Below are 23,797 nucleotides of genomic sequence, written 5' to 3'. Positions count from 1 at the left end.
GTCAGGATCATATTCTTATTTCTTCTTAATAAAAGTTTCTTCTTTGCTAAAAAAAAATTAGAAAACTTAGGTTAAAATACAAACATGTACTTTTAACTTTGGTTCATTTTAGTCTCTATACTTTCAAAATATGTTTGTTTTGGTCAGTATATTGACCTTTTTGGGTCTTTAATTTTATTTTTAATTTAATTTTTCTATCACAATTTCAAACATTACACTCAATATATTTCTTAAAATGTAACTATTATTAATTTATAAAAGTTTTCATTAGGGGTAGAGTTCAGGTTAAAACTTTTACAAATAGAAATTAAAGTGATTATTTTTTTTAAAGTATAAGAACCAAAATGAACACTTTAAATTTAATGACCAAAATGAACGAAAGTCAAAGAGTAAAAGCAATAACGAATGTGTCCAAAGACAAATCAAATAAAAATGCACGGACTAAATTAAAATAGTATTTTAATTAAAAAAAATTGTTAGACACTAGCCTAAAACGTGGGAGGCAACAAAAAAGAGATATGCATATATCATGATTTGAGCTTTATTGAGTCCATACCCTCTTTCTGTTGACAAGAAGAACATTAACAACGCTACAAGGTTCTGTCCCCACTTTACTCTTTTTCTTTACCACAATTTGTAACAACTTTCCATTTTCCTTTATAAACCGGCCTCCTTCTCAACCCTCTTCGATCCTCTCCACTACTTCTATACCCATCTTCTCATTTCTTCTTCCCCATGGCTCCACCAAGCTTAACCAAAAACGCCATAAACGACGAAGTAGTGGGAGTTCTCAACGCTTCCTCACGCCCTGCTCTCTCAATCACCTTAAAAGATTCCAATTTTGTCGCCAACGGCCACCACCCAATTCTCACCCATGTCCCTCCATATATCACAGCCACGCCTTCGCCACTCATCTCTGAGACCGAGACCCAGCTGGCGGTCGGCTGTTTTGTCGGCTTCGACGCCGATGAGTCCAACAGCTGCCACGTGGCATCCATCGGCCGGCTCCGAGGTATAAGATTCTCCAGTATTTTCCGATTCAAGGTGTGGTGGACCACGCAGTGGGTCGGCACGTGCGGGAGCGACGTCCAGCACGAGACCCAGATGATGATTTTGGACAGGAGTGATCAGGGCCGTCCATTTGTTCTCCTGCTTCCAATCTTGGAAGGAGCTTTCAGATGCTCACTGCGTCCTGGTGGCGACGGGGATGACACCGTGGCGATGTGGGTCGAAAGTGGGTCCACCTGCGTCCGTGCCTCCCGGTTCAGAAGTTGCTTGTACATTCAAGTGGGAGAAGATCCGTACAGTTTGGTCAAAGATGCAATGAAGGCGGTCAAACTTAGTCTAGGGACATTCAAGCTTCTAGAAGAAAAAACGCCACCGGGAATCATGGACAAATTCGGGTGGTGCACGTGGGACGCGTTCTATCTTAAGGTCAACCCTCAGGGGATTAGGACAGGTGTCAAATGCCTAGTGGACGGTGGGTGCCCACCGGGGATGGTCCTGATTGACGATGGGTGGCAGTCCATCGCTCATGATGCGGATTCCATCACGGATGGTCGCGAACAGGAAGCTATGGATCTAACAACTGCTGGCGAACAAATGCCGTGCAGGTTAATAAAATTTGAAGAAAATTATAAATTTAGGGAGTACAAGAGTGATCGGGAGAATTGTAAAGGATTGGGTGCCTTTGTGAAGGACTTGAAGGAGGAGTTTAGGAGTGTAGAGTATGTGTACGTGTGGCACGCGCTTTGTGGATATTGGGGCGGGATTAGACCCAATGTGCTGGGAATGCCCCTGTCAAGGATCATTAGTCCTAACTTGTCCCAAGAGTTGGAAATGACGATGGAGGATTTGGCCGTGGATAAAATTGTCAGTAGCGGCATCGGATTGGTCCCACCTGAGCTGGCCCACAAAATGTACGAGGGACTCCACTCCCATCTCCAGTCTGCAGGCATTGACGGTGTTAAGGTTGATGTTATTCACGTAAGTCGTCTGAAATTAAAGACCCTCTAACTCCATTTTCATTTTCAGAAATATAATAATTATAACTTCAACTTGTGTGATCAATTATGTAGTTGCTTGAAATGCTATCGGAGGAATTCGGAGGTCGGATCGAGCTGGCTAAAGCGTATTACACGGCACTTACAATGTCTATACATAAATATTTCAAAGGAAATGGGGTCATTGCTAGCATGGAGCATTGCAATGACTTTATGTACCTTGGAACAGAGGCCATAACACTTGGACGTGTCGGTATGCCCTTCTCGGATCCTTTCCCTAAAATTTTACAAAATCTAAATTACAAGTTTTTTCCTCCTTACAAATGATATTCATAACAGGTCTATATTAACTTGTGTCTAATAGTGATGAGCTTTGAATGTTGACATTATTTGTGTGCGTTACAGGGGATGACTTCTGGACAAAGGATCTTTCTGGAGATCCATATTGGCTACAAGGGTGTCACATGGTACACTGTGCTTATAATAGTCTCTGGATGGGAAATATGATTCACCCAGACTGGGACATGTTCCAATCCAACCACCCTTGTGCCGAGTTCCACGCCGCCTCGAGGGCCATCTCCGGTGGACCAATCTACATAAGTGACTCAGTCGGTAGCCACAACTTCAACTTACTCAAAAGTCTAGTTTTGCCCGATGGATCCATACTCCGATGCCAATATCACGCCCTCCCTACTCGAGATTGTCTCTTCGAAGACCCCCTTCATGATGGCAAAACCATCCTCAAATTTTGGAACCTCAACAAAGTAAGATTAGTTGTTGAATACATATATAAGACAATAAAATAATCTTCATATAAAACCAGTCAAATGCTTCTATTTATTTTATTATCTACTTTAAAAAATGGATAAAAGGACATAATTACCCTTCCAGTTAACCCTCTTTGACTAAAGCCTTTAACTCTTGGGTGCGACATTTAATCAAACACCTTGTGCTCAAATTTCAACAGTTCACAGGCGCGTTGGGGCTGTTCAATTGCCAAGGAGGAGGGTGGTGTCCCAAGACAAGGCAAAACAGAAGGGCCTCCGAGTACGCCCGAACACTAACCTGCGTCGCCGGCCCCAAAGACATCGAGTGGAACAATGGGAAAACCCCCATTTCTGTCAAGGGAGTCAACTTCTTCGCCATCTACATGGTCCGACAAAAGAAACTAGAGCTGTTGAAGGCATCGGAGAATTTAGAATACTCAATCGCCCCACTAAATTACCAACTGCTTGTAGTTTCCCCTGTCACAGTTCTATCGAAGCCATACGTGGGATTCGCTCCGATTGGGCTGGCCAATATGCTCAATCCTGGGGGCGCCATACAATCCCTAGAAATTGATGAGAATGAAGGATTGGTAAGAGTCGGAGCAAGGGGCTGTGGGGAGATTTTAGTGTTTGCTTCGGAGGGGCCTAGAAGCTGCAAAATTGACGGAGAAGATGTAGGATTTGAATATGAGGATGATCAAATGGTGAAGATTCAGGTTCCATGGCCGGGCTCTTCTAGATTGTCCATAATTGAGTATCGATTTTGACCTTCGAAAGACTCTGTTCTTCAATATCGCGATCCACGGTCATTACAGTTTTAAAATAAATTAGTACCCAAAAAAAATCAATTCAACGAGTACGTATCAAATTATCTCCAAAAGAAAATTCATTTAGATAATATTTATCACCACATTACTTTATGTATTTTTATTTTTATCTTTGACTTCAAACTTCAGTTTCTTGATTTTTTTTTTTTTTTTGTGAAGACTCTATTAAATGAAGATATGAATACAAACTTTCGCCTAACGAATTTTTGATAAAAATTTGAAAGTTTGAATCTTTACTCTCTCGTATTTTTTTAAATGGAGCTTTTATTAATAAGAATATTTAGCCACGTGGCAACAATTGAGCTACTTTCCACTTCTACAAGACATGCAAGAAAGTGTGAAGCCCATGAAAGAAAATCACATAATCGAACACATCAAAATTGACGAGAGAAATCGACTAGTCTATTTTGATCTCGAGAGACATGTAAGAAGGAGCATGAGTGGAGAATGTAAGATTTTTTGTCTTAATTTCATGAACTCAAAGTCCGTTCTTCTCCCCTGTAATGAGAGAGATTGTGTAGAGAGAATCTAATTCAATAACAAGACAGGAACAATCCTCGTAGATGACAAATTTTACCCAATGAGAATGAGTTTAGCAAAAAGGAGCAGACAAGTAATTATTGGAACCCATGTAGAACCTGCTGGAACCTTCTCATGTTGAAGTCGAAAGAAAAAAAATGAATATGAATATGTGAATATTCTACCGAACAAAAAAATGAAAGATTAATATAAACCTAACTCAACTCATTTAAGATGCCGTACGTGGAAATGGGAAAGAATTTAGAAGCCTGGGAATAGGAATAAATCATCAATGGCCATTTTGTAAATTAAACCTATAAAGGAGGGTATCCTACTACGGCTATACCAGCTAATCATATGTTAAATATATACCAATTAAATAATCTAGTGGAAGCATTCATTTTCAACAATTATAGCCAACTATTTAATTAAATTATTTTATATCAATTAAATGATACCAATCAGTTATATTTAATTTGAGTTTTTTTTTTAAGAGAAACTATTTAATTTTACTTAGATTATTAGTTGCTGCAATTTTTTTTCCAGTAATACTATTTTCAAACATCTTATTTTCATATTTTTTAATTCATGGACGTCCAATAAAACTTTAAACCAAACTATTAATGTTTATACTTATTTTTTACGAGTCAAATCTATCCCTATTTACCATTAACAATAGTACCATAATAATAGGTTTTACTTTTCTCCTATATCATAATGTATTTAATTCTAATAGTTAAGGGAAAAGTTTTCTTGCCATATTTGGTTCAACATAATTTCCACAATTGACCAGAATATGCATACGAAAAACTTATTGAAGCATTATAGAGTATCAAATATAATATGCTTCAATTAAATGAATAAGTCGAGAGGAAAAGAAAAGGTTAATACATGCTAAATTTGTAGGTTAAATATATGCTTCTTTTTCCTTCTTCTTTTTATGCAATGCTAAATATATGTTTTATTCCTTATTATTTAGGAATTTCTTTTCAATTTGTATATCATTGTTTAAAAATTTTCATTTGAGTCTTTTAACAAAATTCAATTTAGTCTCTCACTATTGATAAATTTTAAAATTTACTAAAAATACTTTCTCCGTCGTATTTCTAAGAAATTAGTAGAAAATTTGAGTTATAAATTATTTTCTCCTCTAAATTTCTATCAAGTTTACTAAGCTTTATGTCATTTAAATTTATCATATACCAATTTTAGCATTCAAGACCAATAGCAAGGGACTAAATTTAAAAAAGTATTAAAACACAAAACACTAAATTGAAAAAAAAAATCTTCCAACACTAAAATATATATACATTTAGTCAAAATATTTTGTAAAAACAAAAACAAAAGGGTGTTAGTTTCTGTAATTATAAAATTTGGTAGGAGAGAATTCGAACTAGTTTTGATCAGAATTAGGTGCCAATTAGGCAATTAGGGCTAAGCAAAGTTCACATGTTAGAGTGCAATTATAGAGTTAAACATGTATAACTATTAATTACAAATTTATGATTAATTTAAGTTATTGGTTTGAGGTTTACTATTTAATAGGTGCTGACCGTAATATCCTGAATTATAGAGAGGACCGTTAATGGACAACCTTCGTTTTTGGTTGATTCAGATTGTGGTTCTACATTTAGGGTTGGTTGTCCACGTGGCATCTCCGGTTGGGGGTCGTCTATTTATTCCGGTGAAAAATCTGTAAACTTCGCCGACAAATGATTTGTGGGATTTTTTTCTTCATAAGATAACTTCCCCGGTCAGGCCATTGGGCGGATCTTCCTCTCTCTCTCCCCCTCTTTCTCTCTCTTCTCTGCGCTCTCACCGGATCTACTAATTCAATATCATCGGAATAGTAGAATTTTTTATATTGAATATATTCATCAGTACGTACAATTATTTTAAAAAAACATGCTTAAATTTTGTACTTGTGTGAATTTCAGAACAGAGTCGAGGTGAGATTATGCTGCTTTTTTTTTATTTTTTATTGGAATTTTGTTTGTGGGTTTTAATTTGGATGATTGGGTTTTGAATTTATGTGTTACAGCGACGAGGAGCGGCGGAGGGATTCGCCGGCGAGGAAATTGGAGCGTCAGAAGGAACTAATTAAGGAGGCACAGAATGTTCCTTTATCTCCGTCTTCTCGATCTCAACGTCAAGATTACCAGGACGATAGACTTATCAATTTAGACGCGTAAGTCTCTACGCCCACCTAAATTTTCTTCGCGCTAAATTATTTTGTATTCTTGCTTTGCAAATATATATATATATTTTTTTATATTCTAATTTGGATAATAGTCACGTGTTCATTAAATTTAATAATATTTTGGTTCTGATACTGATTATTATTAAAATTTTGACAGAGTTGAGGAGAAAATTCTTGAAAAAGGGGTATTTTTATGGTTTTAGACGAAAATACTAGTGTACAGATTGGTGAGGACATATATATTTTGCTAAGAACTATTAAAATGTTTGACAAATAAATGCAAAAATCTAGATTTTTTATTATTTTTTTTAATAAAATGATGCAGCCAACCGGAGTTAATTTTTCAATGGTAATCAGTGTTAAGTATTTTCCTTTTATAAAATATGGAGTGGTCAATTTTTTTTTTATATATGAAAATAGGTGTTAGACTATTCTGATTTCATATACACTACTATTGAATGGTGTCTAATAAATAAATAATTTTTTAAGAAGTGTCTTGTAGAATTTTTTTTATTTATAAGATATTTTTAAAAATAAATGGTTTAAAAATTGGATGGTAGTTTTTTTATTAGATACAAAGTTGAATCTTCACTCTAAAATATCTATAAACTAAAAAGAAAAAAAATTCTTATGTTTAACTTTGGACTTGAGTATTTTCCTTTTATAAAACATGATGAAGTTGTCAAATTTTTATATGTGAAAATAAGTGTTGAGGATTTGATATAGACGAAGATTGAATTGTGTCTAGTAAATGAGTAAGTTTTATAAGTATCTTATAGATTTTTTTGTTTGTAAGACATTTTTGAAAATTAATAGTTAAAAAATTGAAGGGTAATTGCTTTATTAGATAAAGTTAAATCTTCGCTCTAATAAATCCATGAATTTGAAAAGAAAAAAAAAAGAAGTTTCTTATATGGTTAAATTTGTAATTGAGCCAAGAAAAAGAAATGTTGGATTATGGGAATATATAAAAATGCAGGGGAGACCCAACAATGTTCGAAACGTATTGGAAGAGAATGGGGAAGAAAGCGACGGTGGTGATACAAGGGTGGCGGTCGATGAGTTATTACTCCGGTGGTCAGAGCCTGTGTTGGTTTCTTGAGCCAGAGTTGTGCCAGCAGATCCTTAGACTCCACAGAGTCGTCGGAAACGCCGTCACGGAGGGCCGCTACATCGTGGTCGGAACCGGCTCCTCCCAGCTCATATTGGCCTCCCTCTACGCCCTCTCTTCCCCAGATTCTCCCCAGCCCACCCCCGTCGTCTCCGCCGTCCCTTATTACTCTTCGTACCCGTCGGTGAGCGAGTTCTTGAGAAGCAATCTTTTCCAATGGGGTGGAGACGCGGCCACATACAAGGAAGACGAAGACGGCCACAATCCTTACATAGAAATGGTGACTTCACCCAACAACCCTGACGGCAGTATACGGGCGCCAGTGGTTAACCGAAGCGGAGGCAAAGTGGTGCACGACCTGGCCTACTACTGGCCCCACTACACTCCAATCACCGCCCCCGCCAACCACGATCTCGCCTTGTTCACCGCCTCCAAGTGCACCGGCCACGCCGGCTCTCGCATCGGCTGGGCCCTCGTCAAGGACCCCGCCGTCGCCTCCAGGATGGTCAAGTTCATCGAGCTCAACACCATCGGCGTGTCCAAGGATTCCCAGCTCCGGACCGCCAGAATTCTGAGTGTCGTATCGGATAGTTGCGAACAGGCTTTCACTTCCGAATGCAGTGAATCCTTTTATGGGTTCGGCCACCGCCTCATGACCGAGCGGTGGCGGCGCTTGAGGCAGGCCGTTAAACACGGCGGGATGTTCAGTTTGCCGGAGTTCCCTTCTGCTCATTGCAACTTTCTCCGCCGACCTACAGAATCCCGACCCGGTAATCCAATCTCTCTCTAATATATTTTCACGTTGAAAATTTACAGCTCACTACTTTTAAATAGAAAAATATTTGACCCCCGGAATTAACCTTCTCCACTGCCATTAAGAGATAAATTATCTCTTCTTTTCCTCGCTACCATTCAAAAATTGAATACTCACCATTTTTTATAAAAGGTGTTTGTTTTTGCATTCCTCTCTCTTGGTTGTCAAAAATCGGTGAGGACAACATTTTTCTTTACTGTCAAGAAGTCAAGGAGATACTTTTTTTAGTAGAACATGTGGGGGTGGAAGATCAAATTTACAATTTCTTGGTTAAAGATATATGCTACTTGCTATGTTCGCTTTGACATATATATGGATTTAATTAAACATTATGTTGTTGTTGGACATGCAGCTTTTGCGTGGCTGAAGTGCGAGGGAGATGAAGAAGATTGCGCAAGCTTACTGCGACGCCATAAAATAGTAGGGCGAAGTGGGGTGAACTTTGGGTGCAGCGCAAAGTTCGTTAGAATAAGCATGGTGGATCGAGACGACAACTTCGACTTGTTGGTGCAGAGAATATCAAAGATCACCTTGCCAACCTCGTAAACAGTACTAAATAATTCGACATGTCGAATCTCCCATCTGTTCCGTTGCATGCGTTGTTGCAAGTTTTTCAATTACATCGACGTGTGAGAATATTGAGGAGTACGAGAAAATAGACAGAGTGGAACGGGAGCAGAAGCCCAATAATATATATTATATAATATATATTTATATATATAATAGTGCGTATATTTGCGACAATTATAGAAAGGAGAGAATCAGAAAAATAAAAAAGGAAAGAAAAAGAAAAAAAGGGTGCTCGTAATATATTATGCCACCGCCCAATTTTTACCGCATACATACGCAATATTTACAATTTTGTAATATCCGCAATTACTGCATATCATATGCAATATTTACAATTTTGTAATATCCGAACAATTAAATAAATTTTCGGAATATTTATATACACGTGTGTTATTTAGATAATACTTACATTTTATTGTTTTTCCCAAGGGTGTGATCATGGTGTGTGGGGTGGGGATTTTCACCTCCCGACGTTAGAAATATAAAGAAAATAAATTATCTGTCTGTCGTCATATAAGCTTCACTTAGGTAATTAGTGCAAAATGTATAATAAATTATTACTGTTCTAATATGACTTGTAGAAATTAACACAAAATAAAATAAACAATCTATTGAGAAAAGAAATTTTTATTAAGAAAGTATATAAATGGACTATTTGAGATAACAGTCTCTAACTCACTTTTTTCATTAGTTCTAGATTATTCATTTGATTCAATTATGTGGAGACATCTCATCTCTGTATGAGAGAAGGATCTTGGAGCTCAGATAGATAGATTTTTGGGATACCTCTCTTAAATGACATCTTTATAAGAGAAAATGATATTGGAACTTAAGAAAATAGATTGTCTAATTATTCTGATTGTTAATTTAAACATATATTTTCATTTTCTAGCCCTCCAAATTTTAATTTCTGAATCCAGCTTTATTAAGACAGGAGTAACAAACTTAAGAAACGCTATGCGTAGAAGAAACAATACTTTTATTCGTGGAAGATAAGATAACATACAGTACAGATAACAAGGAATTATATCCTAATATCTATTCTGTTTCCCTCTTTTATTCCCCCCCTTTTTTTTTTTTTTAATTTGATTGGGGAAACAGCCACACGCCACATGGACATTGTCTCTGCTGGAGGAGGAACTTAGGCTTCGAGAATTATTTACATAAGATACGCGAATTTCATCGGTTCTAGGCCCATCAGTGGTTCAATGGGGCTAACTTCGTCATTTCCTCCCTCCTCGGCTTTTTCCACCTTCTCGGGCTTTCCCACCTTCTTGGGCCTCTTCTTCTCTAGGACGGCCTTGCTCTTGGGCTCTTTCACCTTCCTGGGCCTGCTGCCGTTCTTCGGTCTTTCCCTCTTCCTGGGTTCGGCCCACATCTTCTCCAACCGGCCCGTCCTGGACCTTGCTTTGAATGGCTTGGCCCGCATCCTTGGCCGTCTGGGCCGCCTGGCCCGCAGTTTCCCAGGCCCAGCGCTTGGCCTGCTCGAGCTGGCCGGGGACACTCGATTTGCGGAGATTCTGGGCCATCCAGGAGAGCGCGGAGAGGGCCGTGACGCCGAAAGCACCGGATGTGAGAAAGCCGGCGACGGCGAAGGCGATGACCAAGGCGGCGGGGACCAAAATGGGGCTGAAAATGACCAAGAGCGGAGCGGCTAGAGCCAAGCCGACGACGGTGGCGGCGAAGGAGATTCCGGCGAGGAAAAGCAGGGAGGCGCCGACGGGGAGGAGGGTCAAAACGGCGACGAGATGGGAGGTGGAGGTGGAAGTGGAGGAGCCCTTCTGAGGGAGCATGCTCCGGAAGTCGTCGGTGAGGCGGCCATAATCAACAATTTCAGGCGGCGGCTGCTGCTGCTGATAGTAATCGGCCATATTTGGAACTTGGAAGTGGGTGTGGAATCAAAATTGAGGGGCTGAGAGTAGAGTGATGAGTGGGGGTTATAAGGGGAAGAATTTGGAGGACACGTGGAGGAGAGGGACACTTGTTTGACATTCATGGATTCGATGTTTGCATGACAAACATGTCGACCAGATTGCCTCTTTAGTTGTCATCTCTGTGTTTTGTCGGATTTTGGGACTGGATTTGGATTTCAAGTTTTGGATCCTTATCAAATTTTTTTTTTTCTTTTTTCCAACCAATTTTGTGGAGGATTGGATTGCGTCCTCTCGTTGCGTTTGTCGTGTCCACAACACTGCCACTGCTTATCGCCGGAGTGCGATTTTCCAATTTGGCTCAGAAACTCAATTGCCGAACACAGGATCAGTTCCGTTAAAAAAAGTTAGGTTGAATTGGTTCGTGATCAAAAAAATAGAAATCTGAATATGAAAATAATAGATTTAAGGTAAAAAATAGTTATCTTCTTTGTTTTCAATATTTTCAATTTTATGTTGGAGGGTAGATTTGAAAGTTAATTAAATATTTCATTCAATCTAGATAATATTAATTAATTAATTAATATTTTTATTATAAATTTTAATAATTATTATTTTTACGATATTATATAATTTATAATATATTATATTTTACATATTTTAAATTTAATAAAAATAAAAATGAATTTATAACATAAAATAATTTGTTTATCAAATTTTGTATCTTTTTTAATTTTAATTTTGGTTCTAAAGCTTTCAAAATCCAAACATAAAAATATATTGTTTTCAAAATTTTCACATATCACAGAATTTGAAAACTGTTTCCAAAGATATATTCACTTAGATCTATTTAATTCAATGAATCTAAAAGCAAAATAGAATTCAGATTGTCAGCCAAATAACGAGGGTTTTTAGGTCTCGGCTTAAATTCAATTTGGCTTTAATAATCAAACCATATAGTAATTAACTCAATTTAAATTTTAAACTAAACCCAAATTCTAAGGGGTTAAATGGAAATTTTCAAAACTACCGAAATCAAATTAAAACTTAGTCATAGGTTAAATTTGTAATTTAATCTAAATATTATTTATTTAACCGAACTCCTTCGATCTAATTTGTTATCAGTACATTGCACTTTTAAACTTATTCTGAACTTTGTCACTTGTACATTTTAGTTTTGATTTTTGAAAAATGTCTTATTTTAAAATTTATACAGACAAAAATATAAATGTGTACATGCTTTTGCAAATATATATAAATATTGTAGAGAAATTCTGAAATCTGTCGAGCTATCGAAGGTCGACTATGTCTTTGTTTGAACGAGCTACGAAGGAGAGAGTAGTATATGGAAAGATTTCCCAAAAAAAAAAAGACACCTCAAGTCAATCTAAGTTTGAACAAAAAATATAAATCAACGTCAAATATTTGCAATAGATGCGTTCTTTTTAAAGGGAATGGTGAGAGACAGGATGGTTACAGCTGTTCCGACAGGTAGTTATGGTTGTCGGACCACAAATGGACAATTTCTTTAGGTCCATCAGGTGCCTTAGTTAAGATTCCTTTCTCCTAATGACTGAGACTCATAGTTCAAATTGCAAATTAGGTCCGTATATATACTTTTGCCGAAACACCTTAAGATAGATCTTCCAATATATGTGTCAAATTTTGGCACCCTCCAACACACACTGAAATACCCCACATTATAATTATATTGATTTAATCCCACCCTAAAAAGTTGCACTTACCTACTTATATTTTGAATTAATGATTCTACTTGGCTTATGCTTTACATCATTAAAAAAGAAAATTAATGTTATAACATGCATATAAAATAAGTTTACTTAAATTAACAAACAAATGATAGAAATAAATAAACTAAAAGAAAGTGAATGATTTGTCACAATCATAAAAAATACTTAAAATATTACTTTTAGATAAATGATTTATAATTGATATTTTTGGTGAAAGTTATTCCAATCACGTTAAAATAATGTGGTCTGGGTAATTAAAAGTTTGATTAATTATAGATTAATTATTAGTTGGAAGCATACTCCCAACTCTCAAGCTTCTCTAGGTAGGTGAAGTGGCTTTCATATATACGATATCCTATATATGTTTGCCGATCCCAAAAGGCTTCATATCTACAAACTTTTTTTTTTCATTATTATTTTTAAGTTTATACATTCAAGGAATAAAGTTAGTAAAAACATTATTTTATTTCTTCCCAAGCAAGGCAGACCTCCCACGGCATCTTGTGCAGGAACATTGAACTTCAAGCCCTTCCTCAACCACTACAAACTTTGTACTAAAAAACATGAGGGCAAAAAGGATTTTTCTTTTAATTTTTATTTTTTTTTTATCACCATTTTCAAACACTAAAAATTAGGACATTTTGGGGTATGGAGTGAAACAAATGATTGCCAAATTAAAGGAAATGGGAATGGCATGGGGTGGCTTCAATCATCATGCCTATGATTATTATTGGTAGTCTGACTTAGTTAATTTAATACCTGCTTTCTTCACCTTATAATATAACAAAATGTATAGTTTATTGTATAAAATTTTGGCATAAAAGACTCTTTCTTAGGCACATGCATTGTGAAGTGAGCTTCCAAATTTTAACGGTTTTGGACCAATTGGGGTTTCCGTTTATTGTTTCTTGTTTTAAATTTTATATGGGATAAGAATGGAAGATAAAATTAGCATAAGTTTTTAGGGAGAATATTGGATTAGATATTATTATAAAGAGTATCTTCGGACTATTATTAGAAAGATTGGAAGCCTAACTAATCTTTCCATAATTTCTCTCCTAATTAAGAGTCCAAAAGGAATATGAACATTAATAGTCATGGTAATCTTTTGGAGGGTGGGCATGCTTTGCCCTATTTTGGAAGGGTGTTACTTCTAATCAGCTTTTTTTTTTTCTTTTCCTTTTGCTCTATGGCCCCCTCCTACCTTTCCATAAAATAGTCTAAGTCATGTAATTATTCTTTTAGACTATATTTAAATAACTCAAACCATATTATTTTTTCAAACTGTATTGAATTTTCTTACACTGAACTTTGGATTTGGATTCAATGTCTGCACGTTGATATGGTGCTAAGTCTAACACATTTTGATGCTAAGTCAAATAAAGGTTACAGTTAAAATAGCAAAGAGTAGCAGGATTGTGAAAACGTATCTCGTGTTTAAAGGTCTCTCCTCTTATATATATAGAGAATGTGTTCTTAGATCAGCTCGAGTCTAGTTTGGTCTAATTTAGTCGATGGTTTAACACGATTGGCTTGACTTAGATTGTTCAACTCATGTCACCTTGCTGGTCTCACTCTAGGTAAATGGAGTACATTTCGCACTAACATTTTTTTCAATTATGTAATTTGACTCAACGGAAAAAAACAAAAGTTAGTTGAAATTGGTTCACTTATTCAAATACTAGAAATATTGATTCTAATATGAAGCTGAGATTAATTTGTACGCTCAGAATCATGGTACACAATTTTTCAAATGATTAATTCTTTCTAGAAAAGAAGGATAAAGACGGCGAAATTTTGAATATTCATTTTAAGTAATTTAAATTTATTAGTGAAATGGGATCTTCTCCCCACTTGGATAGAATCGAAAAGACTTTTAATTTGAATAAATTATATTACATCTGCACTAAAATATGAAAAGAAAAACCATAGTACTTTGGTATGTATCCGGCCAACTTTTGAGGAGATATAACTATTTCAGCTTTTTTTTGTCCTCTAAATCCCCTTTTTTTTAATTATGATGCAACCACCATATCTCTAAATTGGAGTGCTTTTATTTAGTCCCCTTATTTTTGTGTATGTTTCTCACACACATCTAGTTTCTCCAAAAAAAAATATGAAAAGAAAAAAAGCCAAAAAGAAAATAACTGAACCTTGTAATCATATTTTGATGGGTAATATGTTATGGGTCAAAGATACAACTATTGATTTTCCATTTCGTTTTCTAAGGTCCATTAAAAAAAAAGTTGAATTCTTTGATGTTACTAGGTCCAATTTGATTTGGAAACATAACCGCAGCTACTACTCATAGTCGTCGTAGAAATTCAATTTAACCCGTGAACCAAACACTCCAAAAAAAGCATAGTTAGACAAAATAAAGTACTTAAGAAATAATCCAAAGAGAATTCTTTTGTTTTCCTTTCTGAGTCTTGACCTGCTCTGTTACATCTATGGAGGTGACAAATGAATGGTTTTCCAAGAAAAAGGCTGCAAAAGGCCCCATTATTTGACATATAAATAAACAGCCAATGATGGCAGAGAAAAACAGTTAATATTCCACCAAATAGAAGCTGATAAAAAAATGCCAATAGAAGATCGTCAATGAAGCAAATGAATGTTCACTCACATTATATTCAAACCTAAAAAGCTTCAAAAAGCTAGAGTTACTGTCTCTTCCCTAATCTATACAGTTTTAGAGGGTACCATATGAACTACTTTAGAAGGCCTTAATGGGTTTGTACCAAAAAGTTCAACTCAATGTTTAATTAGTGATAATTTCCATTACAAAACTAAATATCAAGGCTCCGTTTGCTAAAATACGAAGGAATTAGAATGAAGATCAATTAGAACGAAATTAGTTGAAATAGGAATGGTACTAAAACTGTTGAAATTGGAATATGAATTAGAAAACCTTTGATGTTGTTACTAAAATGATTGAAATCGAAATACGAATTAGACGCAAAATAATAATAAATTTTAATTTATTTTATTACCATTTAATTGATAGTAAATATTTTTTATTATAACAATTTATTGGATATTAACCAATAATAAATAATTAAAATTAAATTAAATCAACTAAAATAATTTTTTATTAGAACAACCCTCTTTAGTATAGAATATTACTAAACTTTATTGTTGTAATATTTAATAATAGTGAATTCTATTTTTTAAAATGTGTTCTTATTAATTAATTAATAATAACAAAGTAAAATTAAATAAAAATATTCTATAATAAAATCACATCAACTAATAAAAGTTGTAAATTAAAAATTAATAGTAGTATAAATAAATAATAATAGTAATAATAATATAAAATAATTAATTAAAAAGAACTCTTATGGGTTAGGGGTGGGTGATTCATGTTATAGACATAGGGACAATTATCTCCATATTAGTATGAGACTTTTTAGATGAAACAAGTCGTAGAGATGTTATGCTCAAAACAGACCATATCACACTATATTTAGGATACTGTTGTCCTAAACCATATATATATATATAATCTCATTTGTGAAGAGGAAAAGCATGGTTCTAAAAAGGAGATAGAACTAAGGCAAAAGTATATAAAATAGGTAGGTTAATTAGTAGGAAAACTATTCCATTACACCCTTAATGAAAATGACATCAAACACATTCACAAGCACATGCCTAGAGTTTGGCAACTATATATTATATGATATACAATACAACAAAACCCTAACAACCCATTACCCAGCTGCCTTTAAACCATATAGAGGTCAGAGACACAACATTGAAATCACAAGTTTTCATCACAATACAATACAAACCCATTTTAGCATAACATGAAAGGAACCTTCAAATTCCTCCAGCGTTGAAATACATGGAAGCAGAAGAAGAAGAAGAAGAAGAAGAAGAAATATGGTTGTTCCAAATGAGTGGAGAAGAGAAATCAGCAGTGGAAGAGTAGAGAAAAAGGCGAGCTTTTGCAGCATCAAGTTCCTTCTGGAGGCCGTGGAGTTGCTTTTGGAGGCAGGAGATGGCGCCCACGCAGCCATAGACAGGATCTCTGATTCTAGCCTCGGCTTCATACGCCAGTGAAACGACGGCGTCTGCCCTTTGGTGAGGGGGAACCTCCTTCAGCAGCTTCCCCACGTTGCTGGCTCCAAACACCTTGTGGACGTTGGCGAATTTTTGGGGCTCTTCTGGTGGGAAATATGGTGCAAAATCGCATTCTGGTAAGCATTTTCTCCTTAGGAACTTGCAGGCTGCGCATGGGCTGTAGTAATGGGGGCTGCTTCTTGATGATGAACCCATTTTTTTCCAACTGCACATACACAACTCAAGTAACTTATTTCAGTTTTGAGTTCATTGAATTCAGGTTTGATGAGATGAAGAAAGGATAGTTGGTTAAAATTAAGATTTGATTTTGTAAGAGTGGCTGTGAACCCGTCCGAACAAGAGATCCTCGCATTTTCATAATAGTATGATATTGTCCGCTTTTTTATTATAACCTTTGCGGCTTTATTTTTGGTTTCATCCAAAAAAAAATCTTTAGTGAGGAGGTTGTCTCTCACATGTATCACATGTATACCTATGATCTTACAAACCGGTCCATAGAAGTTGGGAGCAGATTTTCAAAGATATATATAGAAATGAATCTATAAACATTGACAAATTCTTAAGATTGAGATTAATCTATAAATATAGAGAAACTCATCCCAAAGGTAGAAATTAATCCATGACACATTGAAAAATTTCATCTCGAAAACAAGAGAAACCTCTAAAAGGTGGCTATTATATAATTAGTACTACTTTAATTTCTAAATTAAATTTTGGTTGACAAATTAATTAACTAAATAAAGATAAATCAATAGACTAGTTAATTATCAAAAATAGTTTCTTCCTCACAAAAAAGATTACAACTTTGTAGATTTCTTACTTCTAGAGAGACAGAGAAACACCCCCCCACATAAACACATCTGAAAAAACCATCCTAATTTTTCCTTTCCTTTTGCTTTCCCTTCCTTTGTTTGTTTTTGTTTTTTTTATTTGGCTCAATTTTACTCTGTGTTCATATTCATGACTCTGGAGAACCCTTTAAAATCCAAATCACCTTCTGTCTGATCGGGTTTTTTTTCTTTTTTGTCTGACATGTCTGATGAAGGATTTAACTTTTTACCTGAGTTTCTCAATTGCATCCCAGCAGACTCTGAGAAGATTGCAGTAATCTAATTCTGAAATTTTAGCAGAAAAAGGAATTGGATTTGACAGGTGCATGTTTCAAAAATTTTATCGAGTTTCAATCTTTTCTACTCCATGTTCTTAAATGACAACTGCAGAGAAGTTTATGATCTCTCACTCAAATCACAAACCCAGATTCAAAAACATCATCTTTCTCCATATTTCAATGAAACAGATTAAGAAAAGTAAGAACAAAAAAAGGTCAATAAAAACATATTCACCTGTCAATATGATCCATTATTTCTAGGTTTTCATAGATCAGAAAAGACTTAAAAGAAACTACCTTTTTTTCCCCAAATTGTGAAGAGCTGTCAATTTCCAAGATCCTTGCTTTGCTGCTTCTTAGGGCAGCCAACTTTATTTTGAAACAGCACCCAATAAGTACTAAACCAGAAAGAACTCACAAAGGCTTCACTTGTAAAACTGAACCCTCGTAGAGAAACCCTAAAATTTAGAGAAAGAGAGAGAGAGAGAGAGAATTTAGTGGGGTGGAAATATGAATGGAAAGTACAGTAAAATGGGAAGGAAAGAGAGTGACTCTGAATCAAATCAAAATGACATTATTCAGAGATATGTCCCCTCCTTTAACATTCCATTTCCATCATCCCACCATTCCTCTTCTTTTTTTTTTTTTTTTGAGGAAAATTTTGATCCACCATCTTAAGCTCCATATACAATACACATAGACAGAGAGAATACAAACACAAATTCTTTGTATGGGCAAACCCCAAATTGTATATAATTTAAGTTGAATGGAGAATACCAAAAAAAAAAAAAACAAAACATTTTTTAACACAAAGTTGAATAGAATACCAAAAAGAAAACCAAAATCTAATCATAAGCCATGCGACTTCTTTTATATGCATATAAAATTCTCTTATCTTTTTCCATAGAAGAGGCCATTAATATATACATCTCTCTCTCAATTTGGTAGTTAGGGTTTAGGTTAGGGATGGTGCATGTGGCTAAGAAACCATAATTATGAGATTACCATAAAACCATTAGTGAAAATATATTTCTTTTTTCCTTTTTGAAAACAACATGTGAGGTGGAGATTTGAAGTCACGACCTTCCGATCGGAAATTAATGTCTTAACCAGTTGAGTTGAGTTTTAGCAGAAGCAGAAGAGACTCATCTAATTTGAATAGGTTCTTCTAACTTTGGGATTAAGAACAAACAATGGAGTTCAAATGATTGGGATGGTTTCAATTTAAAAAATAAATGGTATGTATGATTTAATGACTTGACCTTATTTGTTATATTGGACGGGCTTTTATTAATTAATTATCTTTCCAAATTTAAATAGAGAAATTCAGCAACCACTTTAATCATCATATTAATTTCCCTTTTGGTTAAATTAATTTCAATGATCCTTTCCTTTTATTGTGGGTCATGGTAAAATTGGAAAGATTTGTTAGATCGTTTTTAGATTACTTAATTGGATTAGTTAAGATGGACCTAATTATTAGAGACATGCCTTTTGGACCCACTTTATTCATATGTATATTTGGTGGATCTTTGAATAGATTGTATCCCTAATTAAATGTATTAGATTCTTTAATAAAATTAAATGAGAGGTTTTATGGTAACGTTTCTTAAATTTAAACTAATAAACAAGATAATTGAAAAAAAGGAAAAACAAGATAATTTTTCTTTTTCTTTTTCTTTTAAGTTCTTTTAAATGTACGAGATTTGTATCTACGACAAAGCACATTATTACTGTATCAATCTCGTAGAGATATATTTTACTCTTTCTTTTAGCTCCTCATTAATTTTCTTTTTATCTTTTATTCTTTTTTTTAATATTCATAATCCTGCATTTCAATTAAGTTTACATTACTTAAGTAATATGGTGTACTTGATTTAAATTTCATAATTTAATTAAATGAAAAAATCATTTACAAAAATTAATAAACATTTATTAGTGAAATTTACAAAAGAGTGAGCTATAATGTTAACATTAAAGCCACTGTAAGTAAAAATAAATAAATAAATAAATAAAGTGAATGGGTTAAAATCACATAATGGCCACCTACATAGGAATTATTTTACTATGTTTACTTAACAACTAAATGTAGTAACACTTGTCTCGTAAGATTAGTCGATGTGCATACAAATTGGTCCGAACACTCACACATATAAAAAAAATGTTAAATATTAACATTGCGATGTTCTATAGCCTCTAAATTCATCGTATGCCCATAAATACATATGTCTGTAGTTGAATATCCTAGGCTAGATGTGGAATTTCATAAAGTAATGAAACTAACAAAATAATTTACGAAAATTAATAAACATTTATAAGTGAAATTTATAAGAGAGTGAACTAATGAATGTTAAGATTAACATTGTAGCTCATAAATACATATGTCTATAGCCGAATCCCCCATATAAACTCCAAAGTTCAATGAATGAACAAAATAATGTATGGAAATTTTGGTATTTGGTTTGAAACAAAGTTGGTTGAGTTTCCTATGGCTGTGCTCATGGCTATATATTTACAGTGACTTAATATTACTGTAAGAACACAACAAAAATCTATTAATATCTTTCTTTGTATTACCAATCATTAGTGGAATACGAGTGACTTTGTAATGTCTTCTCTGTGATCAAGTGTTCATCTTTCTTAAAAATATGTAAAGAGAGAGAGAATTAAAAAATAGCTCATCGGAATCAAGAAGAACAGTAATCAAGTTGAACCAACCCCACATTCAGTTTCCAAAATTACAACAATCTAGATCATCCCTACACCACCCAAGTACAACATTTTCTTCATGTTTGCAAAATGTTAGTAATTTCACAACTAAAACAGAAGCCATCCCAAACAAATCCGGATTAAGAGAGAGATAGAACAAAAGAATCTGAATTGTTATGATTCTGTAGCGCTATACACTGTCCACATATGAGCATAGAACCTCAAAGAACGCGGCAGAGATTTCTTCCAAGCGCCAATGTCCGGCAAATCACCAGTCAGAGCCAACGAACTGTCATCCCCACCATTCCCAAGTCTCAAAACCCACAATTTGTCCCCATAAATCTGATGCATTGCCCTCAAAGTTTCCTCCATAACCACTCTCCCATCTCTCCCCCTGTCCTCTGCCTCCACGCAACTCCCCCCCACGTTCACCATCACTCTGCCGCCTTTCATCAAACACCTTTCGAGCATCCCCCAAGTAGTTGGATCCTGAAGCTCCGGAATCAAACTCCCTTTGCAGAACAAATCCACCAAAATCCCCGCAAATCCCCCCTTCACGCTCGCCTTCAGAGCATTCCCAATGTAGATTAACAGCCTCTCTGGGTATTCCTTTTCCAGCTTTGTGACGCCAAAGTATTCCCTCCCCACCGCGATTACCGACGGATCCAGCTCCCACCCGTGAATCACGACCTCGGGATACAGCTTTAGGATCGGGCGGGCGGCGGAGCCGGCGCCGAATCCGAGAATCCCGATGGGGCCCGGCGGGAGAATCGGCGGCAATGTGGCGAAGACGTCGAAGTAGGTGTCGGTGAGCGACTTGAAGAGGAAGGAGATGCTGTGGATGTTGCCGGGGCCGTCGAGGAGGAGCAATCTGGAACCGGCGAATGGGTGCTCTGCTTTTCTGGAAACTTCAAGAACTCTGATGAAATTGTGGCGGGATTTGAACTTGGCCAGGATTTTGACGTCGTCCGCCGGAATTCCTTCGTCTTGGGTTCGCTGAAATTTGACTCTCAGTCTCAGCCGATCCAATTGGGGGCGGTTCCTCTGTTTTCGTTCGAAACAAACGGCATTTCCGGAAGTGGGTTTGAAAGAACAAAAGGAATTTTGAATTGGGTGGAGAATTAGAGGCCGAATTTCGTTGTTCAATTGAAGCCGCATTTTGCTTACACGGAATCGGAGACGACGACCAAACACAAGTGATGAACAAGCTTAGTTCGAGACTGTGAGAGGAGAGGGAGAGACTCTGCTTTGGTGGGTTGGAAAATCGGCCCAACGGACTTCGCGGCCCAAACATTACAGCCCAGCAGGCCCAATAGACGAATAGACCCAGTACCACTTTTTGGGAATTTGTTGTAGGTAGGGACTTATTGTGATTTTAAAAAGGGAAGCAGGATTTTAAATTCTGCATGATGTCAATTAGTTATTCTGTTATTTTAATGTTAATCAGGATAGTAAATTATTGATTAACAATAGTTGATGGCTTACTATACTGACACCAACCAACATGATAAGGAATAAAGATAATATATAATTTTATGAATAATACTTTCAGCTCAATGAATGAAGATTGTTAATAAATATAAATTTATACGTAATTTAGACATGTGATTGTCTGATTGACTTCTTTTTTCTTTTTCTTTTTTTTTTTAATTCCCTTCTCATTATTTCTAAATCAACTCAGGAAGAAATTATTTGACATCTCTTTTCACATTACAACATTTTTCATAAATATAAGTTCATTTTTGTTCCACTTAAATTAATTTCAGGAGAATTTACAAACAAACTCAAACCCATAAAATTTTCTTTATTTGAATCCAACTCAATTCGTTATAACAATTCATAGGAACATTGTTATTAATTATTTATATATATATATATACATCTAGGTCTTTTTTACCATAATCATTGTGAGATAATGTTTTCATCTTTAACATTTTTTAATATAGGTATGATTTAAGGAAAAAAAAAAAGAAATAGGATTATAATTATGCAAAAGACAAGTGATAATTAATTTGTAGAATTAGATTGATTAAGAGAGGATTATTAAGGAAATTATAATGCAATCAAGAATTGAGAAAAAGAAAAAAAAAGGCTAATTAGTCAAATATTGGTGTCAAGTCGGAAGCTGTTATCAATTGGGACATGGAAACTTGATTAAAGTTTGGCCCTTTAGCCCTTTTGGGATTGGGAATTGACAATAAAGCCCCTGTCTTTTCTGAGTGGAATTCCAAGGGCACTCTAATTGCTGCTTTTGACTTGTGTTTGAGGTGGGACTGGGCAGGGCAGCGGGCAGCGGGCAGCAGGGCACACCACAAGATGGGCTCGACCAAACGAATCTTCCTACTTTCCGGCCTTATTATATAATAATAATAAGCACTTAAATTTTTTCAAAATTAAATGAAAATAATAAGGCCTTACATCAAGTTAACTTAACCAAAACAATTATGTCTTTTTTTTTCAATATTTTTTTGTTCCACTGTCGCAATTATTAATTACATCATTTTTCCAAAAAAAAAAATATTTAATTACATCATTTTCTCTTTAATTATTCCCCCCTCCCCTTCTTCTGTTAACTCATTCACCTGCTTAGTCTTTTCCCTCCAACCCTATTCTCTAAATCTCTATTATGTATTAAAAAATATCTAATGTGCTTGTTGAAATTTAACCAACATGAGAGCAATGCACTTTTATTTTTTATTTTAAGTGATATTTAAAGATTTTGATTTCTTTCTACCCAGTGATATTGTAGTCGGTATGTTAATTTAATTTTCTTAAATTGATATGTTAGTTTCGCATTGATTTTGGTCAAAAATGGCTGCAAACTAACATATTGTTTATGCCCCTCTATATACTACTTCAATTTTAGCTTAGTTTTAACAATGTTATACTTTGTATTTCATGTTGATTTCTATTTCAATCATTTAAATGTTGAAAATATTGTTTGCTTTGTCAAATCTCTACTATTTTATTCAATTAATTGAGAGACATAACTTGACCTTACAATGTCGGGTTCATTAAGCAAAAAAAAATTAATAATAATAAAACATCGCTCAGGACTACATGCATATTAAGATTAACTTCACTAAACATTAATGAATCTCTAAGAAAACTACTTTGCAAAAAGCAAAATCCAACCATTTAAATGCTACATCAACCACCACGTGTTTAAAATATTCATCGATCATAGAACAACATTCTTTAAAGAAGTAAATATATGTTTTAGTTCAAACATTTATTAAGTCTATACAATCTTCGAGAAATTTTAATTAATTTCTAATACATAACAATAATCTTTCTCAATTACATTATTTTTTCCAATCAATCACTAGGTTGTAATTAGAAATTCTCTCCAAATCTTTGACCCCACTAGAAATTTTAATCATCTCCTACCTTATTTTTATTTCCCAATTTCAACAAATTTGTAATGGTAATCATTTCAAAATATGATTCCACATCCCAAAATT

The 23,797-nt window shown here is 35.0% G+C and overlaps 4 protein-coding genes across 4 annotated transcripts; 2 read left to right on the top strand and 2 right to left on the bottom strand.

Moving 5' to 3' along the window:
* Positions 1-517: 517 nt before the first annotated feature.
* LOC111008605 (galactinol--sucrose galactosyltransferase) lies at positions 518-3,713 on the top strand. Its single transcript, XM_022281353.2, has 4 exons — positions 518-1,986; positions 2,079-2,256; positions 2,409-2,767; positions 2,971-3,713. The coding sequence occupies exons 1-4, from the start codon at positions 736-738 to the stop codon at positions 3,535-3,537; spliced, it is 2,355 nt and encodes a 784-aa protein (XP_022137045.1). The 5' UTR covers positions 518-735; the 3' UTR covers positions 3,538-3,713.
* Positions 3,714-5,807: 2,094 nt separating this feature from the next.
* On the top strand, positions 5,808-9,215 carry TAR2 (tryptophan aminotransferase related 2). Its single transcript, XM_022281446.2, has 4 exons — positions 5,808-6,065; positions 6,158-6,304; positions 7,296-8,197; positions 8,594-9,215. Exons 1-4 carry the CDS (start codon positions 6,022-6,024, stop codon positions 8,785-8,787), a joined length of 1,287 nt encoding a protein of 428 aa, XP_022137138.1. The 5' UTR covers positions 5,808-6,021; the 3' UTR covers positions 8,788-9,215.
* A 558-nt stretch (positions 9,216-9,773) lies between these two features.
* On the bottom strand, positions 9,774-10,742 carry LOC111008647 (oleosin H2-like). The gene has a single exon (XM_022281391.2). The coding sequence runs from the start codon at positions 10,680-10,682 to the stop codon at positions 10,035-10,037; it is 648 nt and encodes a 215-aa protein (XP_022137083.1). The 5' UTR covers positions 10,683-10,742; the 3' UTR covers positions 9,774-10,034.
* A 9,569-nt stretch (positions 10,743-20,311) lies between these two features.
* Positions 20,312-21,720, bottom strand: LOC111008681 (S-adenosyl-L-methionine-dependent methyltransferases superfamily protein). Its single transcript, XM_022281435.2, has one exon. It carries the CDS (start codon positions 21,489-21,491, stop codon positions 20,508-20,510), a length of 984 nt encoding a protein of 327 aa, XP_022137127.1. The 5' UTR covers positions 21,492-21,720; the 3' UTR covers positions 20,312-20,507.
* Between the last annotated feature and the right edge of the window lie 2,077 nt (positions 21,721-23,797).

The sequence above is a fragment of the Momordica charantia genome (genome assembly GCF_013281855.1).
Source record: "Momordica charantia cultivar OHB3-1 chromosome 3 unlocalized genomic scaffold, Mcharantia_2.0 BLBB01000003.1, whole genome shotgun sequence".
Lineage (NCBI taxonomy): Eukaryota > Viridiplantae > Streptophyta > Magnoliopsida > Cucurbitales > Cucurbitaceae > Momordica > Momordica charantia.
Note: the sequence above shows the minus strand (reverse complement) of the source record. Positions and strands in the feature narration are given on the sequence as shown.